Source organism: Gossypium raimondii, chromosome 5 (assembly GCF_025698545.1).
Source record: "Gossypium raimondii isolate GPD5lz chromosome 5, ASM2569854v1, whole genome shotgun sequence".
Lineage (NCBI taxonomy): Eukaryota > Viridiplantae > Streptophyta > Magnoliopsida > Malvales > Malvaceae > Gossypium > Gossypium raimondii.
Window position 1 is genome coordinate 17,717,233 of NC_068569.1, and position 19,395 is coordinate 17,736,627.

At 30.6% G+C, this 19,395-nt stretch overlaps 1 protein-coding gene across 1 annotated transcript; it reads right to left on the reverse strand.

The window, feature by feature from the left end:
- Nucleotides 1-13,066: 13,066 nt before the first annotated feature.
- On the reverse strand, nt 13,067-14,629 carry LOC105771289 (protein ZW2). The gene has a single exon (XM_012592712.2). It carries the CDS (start codon nt 14,227-14,229, stop codon nt 13,525-13,527), a length of 705 nt encoding a protein of 234 aa, XP_012448166.1. The 5' UTR covers nt 14,230-14,629; the 3' UTR covers nt 13,067-13,524.
- Nucleotides 14,630-19,395: the final 4,766 nt, after the last annotated feature.

Here is a 19,395-nt window from a genome sequence, read left to right on the forward strand (position 1 = left end):
AAATGTAGAACTCCATTATATTGGTCTGAATTAAGTGAATCGAAATTAGTGGGAGTGGACCTGATTCGGGAAACTGAAGAAAAAGTTCGTATTATTCGAGATTGTTTAAAAGCTGCCTTCGATCGGCAAAAATCATATGCAGATTTGAAGAGAAGGGATATAGAGTTTAATGTGGGTGATCGTGTATTTTTGAAAGTGTCACCGTGGAAGAAAGTTTTGCGGTTCGGCAAAAAGGGAAAACTCAGCCCACGATTTATCAGACCGTATGAAATCATTGAAAGAATCAGTCCGGTAGCCTATAGATTGGCTTTGCCCCCGGAACTTGAAAAGATTCATAATGTATTTCATGTGTCTATGTTGAGACGGTACAGATCAGATCCATCACATGTAATTCCTCATACAGAAATAGAGCTCCAACCTGACATGACTTATTCAGAGGAACTGGTGAAAATTTTAGCTCGGGAGGTTAAAGAATTGAGGAATAAACGTGTACCACTAGTTAAGGTATTATGGAATCGACATGGATCTAAGGAGGCAACCTGGGAGATGGAGGAATTGATGAGATTTCAGTATCCGAATTTATTTACAGGTACGAAATTTCGGGGACGAAATTTCTTAAAAAAGGGGGGAGAGTTGTAATGGCCTGAATTTTCAGTGGTGTCAGAATGATGATTCGAGATCACTAAATCTGACAAATGAGTAGAAAATATTATTAATTTAGTGAGAATAAGTAAATGAGAAGTTAGGAAAATTTTTGAAATAGTGAATAGTGTACTAGGAATAAATATTGAAATAATTAAAATAAAAAACGAGGTATCGAGACCTCAAAGATTTTAAACCGAGCCGTAAGTATTTTTAGAAATATTCATAGAGTGTCATTGAGTTGGTATTAAAGTTTCGCTAGAAAATTTTAACGTTTGGATAGTTAATTAACTAAAAAAGACTAAATTGGAAATAGTGTAAAATGTGTTAAATTGTGATTAAATAGCTTAGGTGACTAATAAGGAGGGATTTAAAAGGCAATTAGGCCTAAAGTTTGTGGGCTGGACGGTTGGGCAAGAAAAATCAGCAGAAAGTAAGGGGAAATAAGGGCAAAATTGGAAATTTTACAAATTAAATATATAAAACAAAGATAAAAGTGAAAAATCTAGAGATCTCTTCAAAAATTATCAGAAAAAATGCCATAGGAAGTCTGAAACAAGCTGGTTTCTCATATTTTTATATCATGTAAGCTCAATTCTTGCTTTTTCTTTGTAATTTTTCATGTTTTGTGACTTTTACAACTAGGTCCAACTATTGAATTCATTAGTTTTGATTCTATGAATGATTTTGAAAGTTACCATGAGTGAGTTATGGAATTTTATGATGAATTATCATATAATTAAAGCTTTAATTTTATTATATGATGATTTTATTAAGAAATTTTGGTAGAAATTGATTTTAGGGACCTAATTGTGAAAAAGTTTGGAGTTAGGGTTTGGTGTTGCGGTTTTGATTATGAAAGGCTATGTAGTAGTCTAAAATAGTTGGAAAAGGTGTTAATTGAGAAAAAATAGATCAATTGAGGGGTTAATTGAGTAGGGACTAAATTGTAAAAACTGTAAAGTTTGGGGTAAAAGTGTAATTTCGAAAATTTAAGGGCATAAATTGTGAAATGAATTAGAATAGAATTATATGCTGATGAATGAATAAATTTGTATTTTATATCGAGAACCCGAAGCAAGCCGAGGAAAAGAAAAAGTAGTTGATTAGTCCCTGAACTTTTACAAATTCAACAAATCGACCCAGGTAAGTTCATATGGCTGAAATTTAATGATTAAATGTTAATTTCATGAATTATATAATGTATGATGAAATATATTTAGTGTTGAAAAGAGAGTAAAATAAAATGCGAAAATCGAATAAATGATCAAATTAAGCGGAACACTGAATTTGAGTACTTCTGATCAAGAGATAAAGCGATAAGTGGTAGCTTTAGCTACACTTATCTGATCAAGTGAAAAAGTGATAAGTGCTACACTTATCTGATCAAGAGACAAAGTGATAAGTGGTAGCTTTAGCTACACTTATCTGATCAAGTGAAAAAGTGATAAGTGTTATACTTATCTGATCAAGTGAAAAAGTGATAAGTGCTATACTTATCTGATCAAGTGACAAAGTGATAAATGGTAGTTTAGCTACACTTATCTGATCAGGGACAAATGATAAGTGATCATACGTAAAACCATAGTTATACTATGGCAAAGTGAAAGTGAAGTACTCAATTTTCCGTGACCGTTCCTTAATTTTGATCAAGGATGGTAAGTGACGAATGGGCACAAAGGAATTATGGTAAAAGAATAAGTAGTAGTGAGTTTATATCAAGGAACTCACCAAAGATTGTGGTTGACAGGTAAATTTAGTAATGGTGTATATTGTATAAGTTGTATTTTATATCGAGAACCCGAAGCAAGCCGAGGAAAAGAAAAAGTAGTTGATTAGTCCCTGAACTTTTACAAATTCAACAAATCGACCCAGGTAAGTTCATATGGCTGAAATTTAATGATTAAATGTTAATTTCATGAATTATATAATGTATGATGAAATGTATTTAGTGTTGAAAAGAGAGTAAAATAAAATGCAAAAATCGAATAAATGATCAAATTAAGCGGAACACCGGATTTGAGTACTTCTGATCAAGAGATAAAGCGATAAGTGGTAGCTTTAGCTACACTTATCTGATCAAGTGAAAAAGTGATAAGTGCTACACTTATCTGATCAAGAGACAAAATGATAAGTGGTAGCTTTAGCTACACTTATCTGATCAAGTGAAAAAGTGATAAGTGTTATACTTATCTGATCAAGTGAAAAAGTGATAAGTGCTATACTTATCTGATCAAGTGACAAAGTGATAAATGGTAGTTTAGCTACACTTATCTGATCAGGGACAAATGATAAGTGATCATACGTAAGACCATAGTTATACTATGGCAAAGTGAAAGTGAAGTACTCAATTTTCCGTGACCGTTCCTTAATTTTGATCAAGGATGGTAAGTGACGAATGGGCACAAAGGAATTATGGTAAAAGAATAAGTAGTAGTGAGTTTATACCAAGGAACTCACCAAAGATTGTGGTTGACAGGTAAATTTAGTAATGGTGTATATTGTATAAGTGTACAAGTGTTTGGTAAGATTTATGTTTTATGCCTATGAACTTACTAAGCTTTTCTATAAGCTTACATGTGTATGTTTATTGTTTTTGTAGATTAACGTACTTATACATTCGGAGGATCGGATCTACATCAAGAATCACACTATCCAGATATACTCCGGTAGATTATGTTAAGCAACTTTTTGGATTTATATGGCATGTATAGGAAATTGAAGTAAAAAGTAATAGAATGAATGACTAAGTATGCAAAGTAAATTTGAATGTTATGGTTATGTTAGACATCGAAATATATACATGTTTTAGTTTGAAATGGTTGATTGGTTGAACTTCATTAGTATTTAAATGAAGTAGATGAAATACTGGAATTGGTTATGATTTAAAATTTGCAGGGAAGGTTAGACAATTATAAAGGGGTTATATTGAATTTTTTTAAAAAAAAAATTGCAATGGAGCAGTTCTTGGACAGCAGCATTGATGTAAATTTGAAAAATCACCAAAAATAGTGGAAATAGAATTAGAAGTTGAGTGAGATATGGAATTAAAGCTGAAAGAGTTTACTTTCACATAAAAGAAGTGGAGTAAGCAAAAGAATTATATACTTTTAGATATTTGAATTTTAGTGAAACAGGGCAAGAATGTTTTTGAAGTCCCCTGTTCTGAGTTTAGAAATTCATTAAAAATTTTACAGAAGGAATTATGAGTTATAATTTATATTTATATATTTATTAATGAGTCTATTTTCAGTAGAAATAAGTTTAAGCACCATATTAAGTCTGTAATAAGAGATAATTAAATTTTAGTGATGAGTGGTCAGGATAGTCGTTCAGAGAAACAGGGGAGACTTCAACTAATAAACTGTACTGATTGGCTAAACCAAAAATTCTGAAAAATTTATGGTGAATAGATATATGAGTCTAGTTTTAGGGAAAATTTACGGATCTAAATTTTGAGTTTTGTAGCTTGAATTATAATTATTTTAGTGACTACTGCGCAAGTGGACAGCTTTATTATGAATGATGAAATTAAATATAAAACAAAGATAAAAGTGAAAAATCTAGAGATCTCTTCAAAAATTATCAGCAAAAATGCCATAGGAAGTCTGAAACAAGCTGGTTTCTCATATTTTTATATATTTAATTTGTAAAATTTCCAATTTTGCCCTTATTTCCCCTTACTTTCTGCTGATTTTTCTTGCCCAACCGTCCAGCCCACAAACTTTAGGCCTAATTCCCTTTTAAATCCCTCCTTATTAGTCACCTAAGCTATTTAATCACAATTTAACACATTTTACACTGTTTCTAATTTAGTCCTTTTTAGTTAATTAACTATCCAAACGTTAAAATTTTCTAACGAAACTTTAATACCAACTCAATGACACTCTATGAATATTTCTAAAAATACTTATGGCTCGGTTTAAAATCTTTGAGGTCTCGATACCTCGTTTTTTATTTTAATTATTTCAATATTTATTCCTAGTACACTATTCACTATTTCAAAAATTTTCCTAACTTCTCATTTACTTATTCCCACTAAATTAATAATATTTTCTACTCATTTGTCAGATTTAGTGATCCCGAATCATCATTCTGACACCACTGAAAATTCAGGCCATTACACGGAATGTTCTTTCCACATGTGTCCCAACAGATAATGGTTCTCTCTATACAGTTCGGTTGAAGGTGGAGTTGTGCGCATGAGAAATGATTCATCCAGTAAGGTAATCGGTATTAGTACTGTTAAAATTAGGATGCACGATGGGACGATTAGGACACTCTCAAACGTCAGGTATGTATTTGGTTTACGAAATAATCTCATTTTCTTAAGTATTTTAGACTCGAAAGGTTTCACAATCAACATCGAGTCGAGTGGCATTAAGGTGTCTCATGGGATCTTATTTTGTTAAAAGGTAAAAAGACCGACAGTCTTTATATTCTGGAAGGTTCTACAGTGACTGATGAAACCGGACGTCCCTCGCCCGTTACAGTGTCGAAGTCAACTCGTTTGGAGCAGAGACAACTTGGTCATAGGAGGGAAAAATGCATGACCGTTTCGTTGAAGAGAGGTTCTCTTTTGGATGCAGGTTTTGAAAAGTTAGGGCACTGTGTTTGTGAAAATCAGACCTGGGTTAGTTTTGATTTGGCAGTGCACAAGTCGAAGGCTAGAAGTCTTCCAGCTTTTAAGCACAAATTCGACTCAGTTAATTCTCTGCATAGTTCAAGATAAGCCCATGGCGGGCTTTGGCAAATATGGCATTGTGGAAATACGAGTCAATGTGGAGATTTGTTGAGTATGCCTCATATTTCAATTAAATTTGAGAGATATTCTCTCAGTTAAACTTTGTTTATTTGTTTCAGTCGAACTCTGATTAGTTTAGATTATTTTATTATTATTTGACCTACGAATTTAGCCTATAAATAGGCTCTTTTACAATATTAGAAAATACACCTATTAAATATTAGAACTCATAACACTTTTAGAGAATTTTATATTTACGCTTTGAGGATTCTTTGTTTTTTGGTTTCGGGCTTTAGTTTTTTATCTTCATCTTTTGTACTATTCGTTCTTTTGTCATTATAGTAAAATTATTTTTGCTCGTGATTTTTTATCCTCTTTGAAGGGTTTTTTCACGTTAAATTTGTGTTTAATTTCTCAATTTCTTTCGCTATTTTTTTACTTATTCGTTGCTTAATCAGGTCGATCCCCAACATATTTTATTTAAACTTAAAATGATTTAAATTATTTTATGTAAATTTTAGTTCTAAATTAGTTCTCCTCATGTCAAGTGTTACCATTAATTGGTTGAGATATTAGTAAATTGAGTTTAATAATAGTGTGTTTCCCATTAGTTGTATATAAATTTTTTTATGTAAATTAAATTTGTTAACAATAGTCGTATTGTAATAGTTGTTGATTGATTTTTTTTTAAATTGCATTTTTTTATTTATAAAAATAAATTAATATATTTTAATTAATCAATACAATCAATTCATACAATACAATGGTATATAAACTAATATATTATATACGAGGTATACACACATTTATGATTGTTTTCCTATGTGAATCAGGGGCGTAGTTAAGAGGGTTGATAATGACCCCGTCCCATCCCCCCAAAAAAAACTAGAAAAATTTTCATCTAGGTTTTTAAATTTCTTTTAAAATTTTAAATTGATAAAGGTAAAATTGTATTTTGGCCTCCTAAAATGATAAAATTTGATTTAATCCTTTAAAAGTTATAAAGATATAGGCTATTCAAATAGTGAAATTGCATTTTGCTATCGTAAAAATTAAAATTTAATTTTGGCTCCTCTAAAATTTTTTCTACCTTTGCCCTTGATATGGAGTATTTCATATTAGGGTAAGTGACACATTTTATGATTGACTAGTAAACATTTTGACTATAAGTATGATATGAGTCCCAATTTTTAATTGATTTTTTGTTTTTAAGATTTTTTATTAATATATTATGTGAAAGTTATTCAATTTACACTTTTTAACTTTTACATTTAAAAAGTATTCAATGTGTAACTGTGTATACCAAAATTAAAATAAATTTGATAAAACTACTTAAAATAAAAAAAGTTAAAAATAAATTTTGTTTATATTTATAGATTTCAATTTTTTAAAAAATTATAATACTTCTTTAACATATATAAAATGTGCAATATTTAAAATTTTGTATACATGCAATAATCCTATACAATTTTATTGTATACATGCAATAATCCTATACAATGCACGAGTAAAAAAAAAAAACATATTATATATATTTTTTATTCTTATCATGAGTGTATTATAATTTTATATTTTTTATGAAAAAAAATCATCTATTAGTTGGAGACGCATATTTTTCCAGTTCCAGATATGGTACTTGAATTGCTACCCCAAGTTTGATGTTGTTCGAACGTGATCCATCAAACTCTATGTTTTCCACACTTAGATCTTTGAATGTTGCTATCTATCTTAAAAATATTTATAAAAAAAAAAAAAAAAACTATTCAACCTCAATATTCCACCAAAATTCGAACATAAATAAAAAAAATTCTAAAATTATACTCAAAAGTCACCGCTGGCAATGGGAATGGAGAAAAAAAGTAGCAAAGAAGAGCAATCCAAGTTGCATTTTCTTGCGAATCGCATTGAAATTTGATGGTGTGTGGGTCAGGCACGAAGCAATTAGCCACATCTTTCAAAATAATGGATACATCAAATGCTCTCTTTCTAGCTTTTGTCTACTTTTTGTTATGGTGCTGCTTTCATCAGTCGAGTGAAGGACTTTTTGCCAACCCATGTTATTGGCTACTTCAATATTTTTGTTTAATTATGAATCTTATTCTAAATTACCATCTTTTTATTAAATTATGCACCTTGTTTATTCCTCCTTCTTTTTCTGTCTCATCTTGGAATATATGTTTTAATTTCATTGTCGGCTATTTTTATGTTTTACTTGATGAAAGAACAGAAAAATAGGAAGATAAAGAGATGTGCGCCATTTTTCTTTCTATCGATATGTTCGGTAAAAGGATGAAAATATTGAAAGAATATAAAAGGTTAGAGTATGATAAAATATTAAAAGAAGTGGGACACATGAAAATTTCTTTTAACTCTACTTACAATTTTATCATTTTTTCCATTTCTTATTATTTAAATTTGAAATTATTTATTTTTATGTATTAACATAATAAATAACGATATTTGTTTTATTTTCCTCTCATTTTCAATCCTAATAAACACATTCAAAATGATTTTCTTTTCATTCTTTCAATTTTTCTTTTTCCTTTTATTAGGAAAGCCTCTGTAGTTAGGGAAATTAATCATTATACATTTCCAAACGTGCAAATTAGTCCATCCATTAAATGCTGATGTGAAATGTTTGTAATGACTTAAAGATTAAACCTTCTTAGGGTATTAAACAATAAGATCTTCAAATGAGAAAATTTGTAATAGCTAAGAGGATACGAAAATGAGTAATCAAAATTTTATAATGATGATTACACACCATCAGGAAATACGGAAGTTTAAGAGATACGAAAGGGAGTATTCACTAAAGTAGAAAATAGTAAACGTTAAATAATATTTTTTGTACCTTTTAGTTGAAAGCATGAAAAATTTGAAAGTGACTAAACAAAACTTTTAGTCGATCTGTTTTTTTGCTTCAATCAAATTTTTTTTTTGGCTTCAATCAAGTAAGAGAAATCATTTTGATTTTTCTGGGTTTTGTAAAATAAGGAAGAAAATCTTGTAAAAGAGTGGTTTTGAGTTTCGATTCAAAAGTTTGATGAATTTTTTAATATTTTCTTAAAAATATTTTAGAATTTTTACATTTACATTTTGAAATTTTAGAAAATTTTTATTTATAATTTTATTTTTAAAATATTTTAACATAATTTTAATATTTCAATATTTTAAGTATTTTATATTATTTTAATTTTTATAATTATTATTAAGAAATACTTTTAAAAATTAAAATAATATTTTAGTTATAATTTAGGGACAAATTAATAATTAATCATTTAAATTAACCTTCCACATCATTATTTAACAGAAAAATAATTATAATATTCGTTGAATTGAGTGATAAAATTTTGATATATTTTAAGTAGAAAATAATGATACAGATATATTTTTCTCCATATTTAATTAAACTTTTGTGGCTTTCGGATACCAAAATTAAAAACAAAAAGAAAAACTATCTCACTTGAAAACTGGGACTGTTAAATGATGCAGACAATCATTCAATCTCTATATGAACAAAAAAAAAAAAAAGGAAAAATCCAACCTACTAATATTTAATTGAAGAGATTCTAGTCTTTAATCAAGCTCAAAACATAGCAACAAAGCTTGAAAGATCAAACCTTCTTTTTTCTTCTTTTGGATTGCCTTTGATTAAGAGTTGGAATTAAATAAGGAAAAAGCACAAAAATCCAAGATGATCATTCTGAAAATGAAGCATGTACAGACACACATCAACAATGATCACAACTCAAAAGTGAGAGGTGTGGATCCAAATTTTGGATTCCTTTTTCGCACGTTCACCTGTCCCCCATCTCTTAGATCGGAATCATAATCCACTCCCATCACTTTTTCATATGCCTTTATGATCAAATTTTAATAATAATAATGGAATATATAAAATAAAATTTAATATGATATTTGATATCAAATAATATTTAAATATATAAAAAAATTGATTAAAGGTTTTTGTGCTATGTGTTTTCTTTTATTATTATTATTATTATTATTTACTCTATTTTTAAAATATGTATTTTTAATCATGAGATCGTTTTTCATGACAATTTTGTCAAATAATTTGATCGTTTTTTCATGACAATTTTGTCAAATAATTTGACCTTATTTGTTTTTAAAATGTAATGATGTGGCACATACCCTTTTCTAATTCTTTTATGTTGTTAAACATATATCTTCTCTCAATGTTGTAAAAATTAGGTAGTGATTTTAGTTTTGAGTTCAATCGGTTCAACCATATAAAATAAAATTTTAAAAAATCATAAAAATAGAAAACATAGATAGAAATATAAATGTTTATTTTATAAATTATAAAACCAAATCGATATTTAAACCAACTTAAATTCGGTTAAAGATATTTAATATTTTTGCCTTATTTTATAGTATCAATTGAACATGTTGAACTACCAATTTTTAATTCAACCAACTAATCCGGTCTAATTCTGATAATAATGCACATTTTTTTCTCACCTCTTTTTAATTTATTTAGATGTGTAAAAAAGAAAAAAGAATTATGCAGTCGTACAAAAAAAAGTCTAAGTGCATATACCAATCTATTACATGTTAAAAAAAAATCAAGTCGATTGAGTCTTAATTCGATTTGTGTCAGTATTGTTGCCAGTGTAAAAGGATATGAATTAGAGTGTATTGAATCACATTATCCTTTCATTTAAGGGTTGGCCGTTGGGGAAGGGCTATGAATAGTTCTAAGCATTGTATTAAAAAAATAGATATAATAAGAACTAATATGAAATTAATGTTTAAAAAAAAACATATCAATTTTTTGACAAAATTAACTAAAAAAATCTTATAAAGTAAAAATACAAATAAAAGATAAAAATAAAAATAATTAAATTATAATAAAAAAAGAATAAATTCACTTAAAGCACATATTTAATCTAAAACAAGATTTATAATGGAAGAAGAAAACAAAAGAAATAGGTGGAGTCGACCTGGCTAATGCCTTATTGATTGTGAAATGATTCATGGGTCCATTTATTATTGATACCATGTATGTGTGTGTATAAAATTATAAAATATAGACAATAATTGAAGTGCATGTTGTGTCATAAAGTTATAACCCATCACTTGTTGCTTAGATCTTATTTGTTTATCAAATTATTTTTCCTACTCACCAACCCACTTGATTTTTACAACTTTGACCACCCCATTCATCCCTCCACTTTCCCAACTTCCTTTTTCTTTGTATTTTTTGGATAAGAAACTTTCCCAACTTTCACTTTTACTTTGCCCTATCCCCCCCCCTTCCTTTAGCATTTATTTAAAGCTGCTTTAATCAATTATTCAAAAGTACCACAAGATTTATTCAAAAGTACCACAAGATTTATCTTGTTGAAGAACTCCCAATACCTCATTAGGTGGCACATCGAAAATTTGTAAGCTTGACTTCCAAGCTCGACAGAGCTTAGCCAAAAGGTCCGCAATTAAATTTCTCTCTCTGAGCACATATCTGACCTGCCACTGTCCTTCAGAACGCATAATCTTTTGAGCTCGTTTAAGTACTGTGATACCTGAATCTTCCAACCCTTATTAATCAAGGCTTTAGTCACATTTGAATTATCTATCTGAATTGTGGCCCGTTTGTAACTTCTATTTAACAGAATGAGGATCCCATTCAGTATACCCCATAATTCTGCCTCGAAAAGAATATAACTATCCAGATAGTGATTATATCTCAAAATCTAGTTGCGTGCCTCACAAAATAAAATATTAATCATGATAATTTTGAAGGTTGAAGTTTGGTTGATATAGTCATTTATGAATTATTATTAATCCAACATTCTTCACCCTTTAATTTTAGTGATCTTATCTCTTAAAACATCATTATCTATGGGTTAGATCCATTTTATTAGAATACATAATGAAGAAATTTGTACATCGATTATGTTAGATTTGACCAAGAAAATGGTGTAAAGGTACAACTTGTTACAATAAATGTATCGTAATAATTGTCACTATCTAGGCTTAACTATTCCATTCATAGTCTTATAGTCCACTACTGCTTCGTCAACATTCAATCTTTCAACATGTTTTTGAAAATGACCTGCAAACTACAAAGTAATCCTCCCATCCCAATCTCTCTCCTCTCATTAGTTATTTATAATAATTTCTACATGCATCCATTAAATATTTACAAATTTATTGTATAATGTCATATTGCATTTTTAAGTTGAATATATAAAGAAAAATGGTGATTTCAAAATATTAGAATAGGACGAGGTAAGCAAATATCATAATTGCTCTGTATCTCTCATTCAAAAAAATGTCTCTATTATTCAAATTTTTTTCCCTTCATTCGGAGTAAATCAATTTGAAATTCATCAAATTTTACCATCCATCAATATTCAAACATATAGTTGGATAGAAGGAACTATGTTAGTACTAGTTATAATCGTCAACTTCAACAACAGTTGGCAGAACATTATAACTTGCATTATTTGATTGACATGTTTTTGACCAAATATGTTGGATGTTTAATCTTTTATCTTTATGTGCAAAAATCAAGCCAAGCAATGATTTTGTTCAATCTTTCGATACAATTGAAATTACCTTAAACATAATATATGGCTTTCAGTGAGTTTGATAACAAGATCTCTGACGAATATACAATTTATAGAAAACTTTTTTAAGTGACTATTTTAGTGGAAGTAGTGATTGATATTGATTGTAATTGAACAAGTCTTTTTTTTTTTTATGTACAATGAATGACTTATTTATGTTAAGATGTATGAATTAGAGAACACTTTATCTGTTTAATTAATAACTGTTTCAATGAGAGAAATTGTGAGTAAACAAAATTGTGCTTATCAGTTTACATCTAGCTTTTCGTGGGGGGGGGGGACTTTGAGAGAAAGTGATCTAGTTGCAACTTGACTAGTGAATTGAACTTTAATCACAATTTATGCTTGTGATTGTTCTCTAGGTAAGACCCTGCAAACATATAAATAAGAAATATGTTAATTTTTTTCCATTATGTTAAAGTTAAAATGCTATTTAATCAAAATTCAGTTTATGTCAAGTTGTATGATATTTTAGGTTGGAATTTATGAAGATGCACTTTAGTGTGATAAAACCATAAAAATATAATTTCAAATTATGTTATTACTATACAACCCAATGAATTAAATCAGATTATGGCATGCAAAATTTAATTTTTTTTAAAATTATAAAAAATTTAGATTGAAAATTTTAAAATCTCATATGGATGTTTAAACTCATCAAACCTTAATATTGATCTTAAATTCAATTCTAAAATCATGAATCTCTCTGACCCATTATTCTAATTTCAAAATTGGGACCATGATCCCCCTACAAGTAAGCAGAAATCTATGAACTTTTGGGTGCTTCAGTTAATAGAACTACCTACTCGTATAATTATGATCACTTTTGAAATTATCTTCTGTGAGTTTTTCTTCTTCCTAAAGATTAACAAGGATCAAACTTGCCACTGAAATTTTAACTGGATTAGTAAAGATTGGAGTTTTATCATATGTATAAATTATTGTAAAATTTAGGTTTTGGTATGTGGGATCATGTTCTTATATATTTTAATTTTCAATCCGTATAATTTATTTAATTTGTAATTTTGATTTTAAACTCTTGAAGAAAAGAATAAATAAGATTAGGAGATCCATCCGGGCTTAAATCTTGAAACCCAAAATATTTGGGCTGAAATTAATTTGATCCGTGCGTAGCTGAGATTAACCCACCAACTAGCAGATAGGCCACAGCTCCTTTTACGCTTCTTTCGAGCCCATTAGAATCACTGTCGAGGACATGGGCCTAGAGCTTCTCGAAACATACCATTTGCTTCAGTTTCCCTTTATGAAAGTTTGTAATAAATTGTTGGCTAAGTTGATATGAATTGAGACAAGCAGAAATACTTGTCATCAAATATCAAATTACAAAGTAATCAAAACTTGCAAATCCCAGAATTGATCACACTTATTCAACTAAACATTTATCACTTCAATTACTGACAAAAGTACTACTGACAAAAGTAATTGATGGCAGACTCGATTTCTGCTATAGCACGAAATACTATACTGATAAAATGATTGAAAAAAAAATTCCAGGACATTCCCAGCCTTTTATTATCATCCCAATCACGTTGCTGCTCTCTCTTGGTCTTTCTGCAAACCCCATTTCCTTACAGCAAGCTGAAACTCGGCCGAGGCAGCTAGGAACTTCACTGTCTGGACTGGACTCAGTGTCTGAAGCAACTTCCTAACAGTCGATCCTCGTAGTTTATCGGCGCTCTCCAGTGCCCTTAGCATATCCTCCTTCAGCTTCCTCACTGCCGACTCAAGTTCCAATTCCTCGCCATCAACCGCTCTCCCACAACGCCTAACCAGGTTCAGCAGCGGAAGGGCTGCCAAGCTCTCTTGAATCGCCGCCGATGCCTGCGTCAACTCTCGTTCTTCCTTTCTTGTCTCGCATTTAACTCGCTCGATGGCTTGTTCCTGTTCTAGGGTAAACTCTGTTACTGAGTTGGTCAGTATTTTGAACAGTATGAATGGCTTGAATCCACCAACCCAGAGTTGAGCTTTCTCGAAAGATGTTAACCATGGGGGAGAGTAGAAGAGGAGCACTTGTTCCCTCGCTGCCTTGAATTTCTCTGCTGAGTACTGGTCGTAGTGGGACAGCACTTCTTGAATCAAATCCCCACGCCGCTCAATTTCCTCTTCATCTTGGGATCTCAGTGCTTGAACCAGTTGTTCAAGGAATCTTTCTTGACGGACCAGCCAGCCATTGAAGAAAGCTCCAAAATTCTCAACAATGCTTGAAGTTGAACCATTTCCATCCGCCATAGCCCGTCAATATTTGGCTAAAGCAGTAATTTAAGTGAATGTTACAGTGTAAAGAGAGGGGCTTTTTATATACAGTTCTAGAAATACCACTTACCAACTGTCATTTGATTTTGCTAGAATTTTAAATTAGTTCTCTTTACTTGTTCCTTTCTTCCACGAGGGAGTCAATGATCTTTGAATTTTTCTTAAAGGTTAAGATTTGCAGATTAAAAATAAAAATAGAAACTTAAAAGAGAATGAAGCAACAAAGCTTTCAGCTTTTTTATTTTTTCTTTTCCTTACATGCAAAGGTGTTGGAATTATGTTGGTTTTGTGAGAATGACATTTTGCTTAATATCAAAGGAGCAAAAAGAAAAAAGAAAAAGAAAAAAACAATAGACAAAATGGTATGGCGGTGAAGGCTTTCTGCAAATATCCAGATAGACAGACAGAACCCATTGTTTAAAAAAAAAAAATCAAAACAACAACATCATCATTATCATGTTTGTGGAACATTGGAGAATTTAAAAGAAGTCAACTAAGACGCGGGTTTGACGCCGAACAGGTTGTTTATAGAGTATCATGTCAATCTTATTAAATGCATTGCAGCCCTTACGAACACTAGATTACAAGAGTGGCCTTTTTCCAGGAAATGGGCTTTGTTTATTCATATGAAGAGCAAAGGGCTTTGTGTTGGCCCAGAGAAGGAAATGTCAGGGCCAGAGTAGCCTACGATGATTTTCTCTTTTGTTTTGTGATGGCGAATAAAACATTTGGCGCGCAGAAAAACATGGAGTTTCATTGTGACGGGAAAACCCGCCGACTCATATGAAAGGGATTTAACATTTTGTGCCGCCTTGGTACGTATTTAACATGGGCAGCTTACCTTATCTGTGTTTGTTGTCTTAAAGTGTAACTGAGAATGTGGGCGGCTTTTGTCGTCCAACGTCTACGAGGTTAGCTCAGCTGCCATCATTTTGCTTAAAGCTTGGTTACTTGATTTTTCTCTACCCATCTTTTTCTTTTATAAATTACGTCTTATGATATCTTATCCTAGGTGGTGTTGCCATAATTTATAGGCTTCTGGGAGGAGGAAATGATGCAAGTAATTTCCAAAATTATAATTTTAGAGAAAAGAATAACACGAAAAACACCAGATAGGGAGAAAAATCTGGATAGCTTACCATCTAGTTTTCTCTCTATTTCATTTGGAAATGTCTATTATATTACAAAGGAAATAACACTTACAGCAACTTCGGTTAGGTACAATATCCACCCTTATACGTTAATGCTACGTTTGATTAGAAAAGAAAACACTTATTTAATATATCTCTTGAAATAGCTAGACATAAAATAAAGAGTAATTAGTACAAATTTAAATATGCAATTAGAAATATGAGTACATTTTTTTTTTGTAAAAAGACCTATTCAAAATAAGCGACAAGTTTTCCTTTTCTTTGCCACAAATAAGTCATGTTAGTGGGTAACAATTACCGGTTGCGAGTAGCATATAGCTAATTAATGACTAAAACATGCGGAAAAAATAATACTCCAATAAAACATAACATTACAGTTCATATAATATTCTTTACACCATATAAAATAATAGGCTAGTTATGCAACGCCGTTACAACAATTCAAGGTAATGAGTATTAGAATCAAAGAATTGAAGAATACTCCTGCAACAAATACTCCCTTCATCTCAAGGATGAACTCGAGGAAATTTTTGTTCAGGCTCATGCAAAGTCTTTTACGTAGAATCCTCAAGAAACGTGTTAGTCCATTGCGCCAACATTTGTGTGATCGCACTATTACCTTTTTTGACAATTCTCTTATTCAAAATCTTGTCAAATTTTTTCACCATTGTTCCATTTGCCCCCCCTAAACATGTACGGTTGCTTGTATCAGTGCTTTGCCCACTTGTTTCTTAAAGTGCAACATGTGTAAAGTAAGGTTTACCTTTCACCTAAGTGGTAGCAACAACTTATATGCCACCTTTCCCATCTTAGGTGCAACATAGAATTGTTCATAATACTCAACAATTAGCTTCTGGAAGATTCATGTTTCACTGAATTTTGCTTATATGGTTATAATTTCAAATTAATCAGATTTCCTGCCTCAAACTCTCTCTCAATTCTCTTCTTATCAATCATTACTTTCATTTTCTTGAGTTCTTTGCAAATGGAATATCAAGTCTAGTTAGCAACTTCCCTCTGTTGCATGCTTCTATCTACTAAATCCACAACTAACTATCCTACCATATAAGGTAAATGGATGAGTGGTGCTTAGCCATAAAGACCCTGGTAAAGAGTAGTGTGAACATATGAATGGTAGGAAGTGTTGTAATATCATTTAACTAAAGCCAACCAATAACTCCAATCATTGGGCTTTTCACAAATCATGTAACATAGATATCCCTCCAAACAATACTTAACTGCCTCTATCTGACCAGTTGTCTATGGATGATAAGCTATTGAAAGTTCTGCAAGTTCCTAGCCTTTTAAAAAGTTATTTTAGAAGGAACTTATAAAAACTCTATCTTTGTTTGTGGCAATGTTATCAAGCAAACAATGTAACCTTAAAAAATGGGAAAAAGATTTTGGTGCAACAACCAAACCAAAGAAAGGGTAACATACTTAGCTTATCGCTACCATAAAAAATGTGTCTTTACCTTTAGAATTAAGAATACCTTCTAAAAAACCATACAAATCTCAACCCAAGCCCTTGTTGGAATAGGTTAGAGTTGTAGTAAACCTACCTTAGTTGTATTATCAGTCTTGCACCTTTAACACTCCATACATTCTCTTTCTCAGTGGCTCACAACCTTCTACAAACTTTTTTTAATAAAATACACCAACTAATTTACCGGCAGTCACTTGAGCACTTGAATGCCTCCATCGGATTATTATGGAAATATTTCAAGATTTCTTTTTGAAGTACAAGTTCATTACCCACCACAATCTTACCCTTTCTCTCCAACTACTTGCCATCCCATAATATATAGGATGCAATGCAACATTCTCTTCAAGCTCAACTATTAATTTTTGAAGCATAAAACCCTTATGCTAAGATGCACTAATTTTAGCCATTAGATTGATGGTCATTGTAAACATTTGAAGACGTTGTGGATTGCTAAAATTAGGATTCCCTAAAAGCACACAAGCCATTATATTACTAGCTTCTTTCTTATAAATTATTTCAAAACCATAATCTAGTATTTTAGTCACTCATAACTAATATAGAGTAGTGGCCTAAATGTTGGATAAAAAATACAAAGTCTTATGATAAATTCTAATTTTTTTCATGTGTCCACTTACCAAACAAAGGCTTCATTTCTATGTTGCCAATTGAACAACTATCATTTCTTGATCATAAATGAATAAGGCTTGGGGCTTAGGGGCCAAAGCCTTACTAAATAAACTAAGGGCAATCCTTTTTTAGTAAGAACAATTTCTATCCCATTGCAAAATAATTCTCAAAGCCTGGTAACACTAACACAAGTGCTATAAACAAAGCTAGCTTTAGCACCTTAAATGCTCGTGTTGCATTATCAATCCACTGCCATACTTGTTGGTGCATGGGTGCATGGGATGAAAATAAACTTATGAAAAATTAATTGAAGGCTTCAAGGCGTGTAACCACACTGTTGTTTTTAAGGTTCTATTCGCCCCTACCTAAACTTTGGTGTGCAAAAGAGTTTATTGCAAATGAACCTCAAGGATAAAATGAAACCTAATGACTTTCGGTGTCTTACGCTGACAAAATAGTTCGCTGAGCATTAAGCAGAGCATAGCAAGTGTATCAAATTCTATAAAGAATTTATGTTTATAGAATGATATTTGAACATTAGAAGATAGAAGAGAATAAATAAACTTTTTCTAAGTTTTTTGGTGTACCATGAAACTAAAATTTCATTCCTATTTATAGTTATCATATCTTTTCATACAAACATAACTATTCAAATGGATGGTCACGTTTTTCAGTAACAAACACAATTATTCATTGCATATTACTTAAATAATCATAATTGTTTGTTAATAATCAAGTAACACAGACTCTTAGTAATAAGAGACATAACTCATTGAAACTATTGGTTAATAATCAAGTGATGTAACTATTGGTTACTTATAACTTTTCATTTGCGCTATTGAAACGTTATATATATTCGAAAATATTCCAACAATCTCTCCCTCCCAATTTCAAAATATTCTAGATTTTGATAATATTTGAAATCAATTGCATAAATGAATGAATCTTGCAATTGAACCTTCACTCACTCAAAACAATTTAAAATTAATTGAAATTGCATGGTAGGCTAATCTTTGAGCCAACTATTCCATTTAATTAACCAAACACATCTCACAAAATGATTTCTACACCATTCAATGCATAATATCTAGGGACACTATTATAGTCACGTGCCTATAACCTCTTTTCATGAGTGTTGTTAGAGCTAAGCCTTTGAGCTCCTAAAACGGTCACACTTCCACTCACAGAGGTAGATTCCACCAAGAGTGTTCCCGTAATTATAACATTCTAACACATTTATGTTATGAGACTATTAAGAGTATATTACTCATTCTTCCATGTTAATAATATATACCACATAATAAACTTTATATTTATTTGTTTCTTGAAGGTACAATACTAACACTCTCACCATATTCAATTACCCATTCTTTCGCATAAGAATGTCATTAAGGATATCCTTTGTACAATTATCAATTTACCATTATCACTTATCAGGATGGCTTCACATTTTGTTTATTTATTTCTTTTCCACCAAGTAAGTTTCATAACTTATTTTCATAGTCAATATAAGACCTTAAAACTCATTGTGTATAAACGTTCTAGTAACATGGCTTCTTTTTTCAACAAACCATATACAAACAGGGGTGTTTCATGTTTTTAGAACACAGACATATTTAAGGACAACAACTAGCCTATCATTTAATTATAATATCACACATTTATACAGCCTTTATCATGGACATTATTAGTCATTTTGTGACTATAATAAAAACCATGCCCATCACCTAAATGAGATAAATAGCTTTATGTTGTTATTTTAATGCAATTGAGATATTTGATTCATAATTTCCAAAATATATTTGAAAACTTACTGTATTTAAAAACTTTATAGATTTATGAGACTATAAATCATATTTCAAGCCATATATTAAAAAT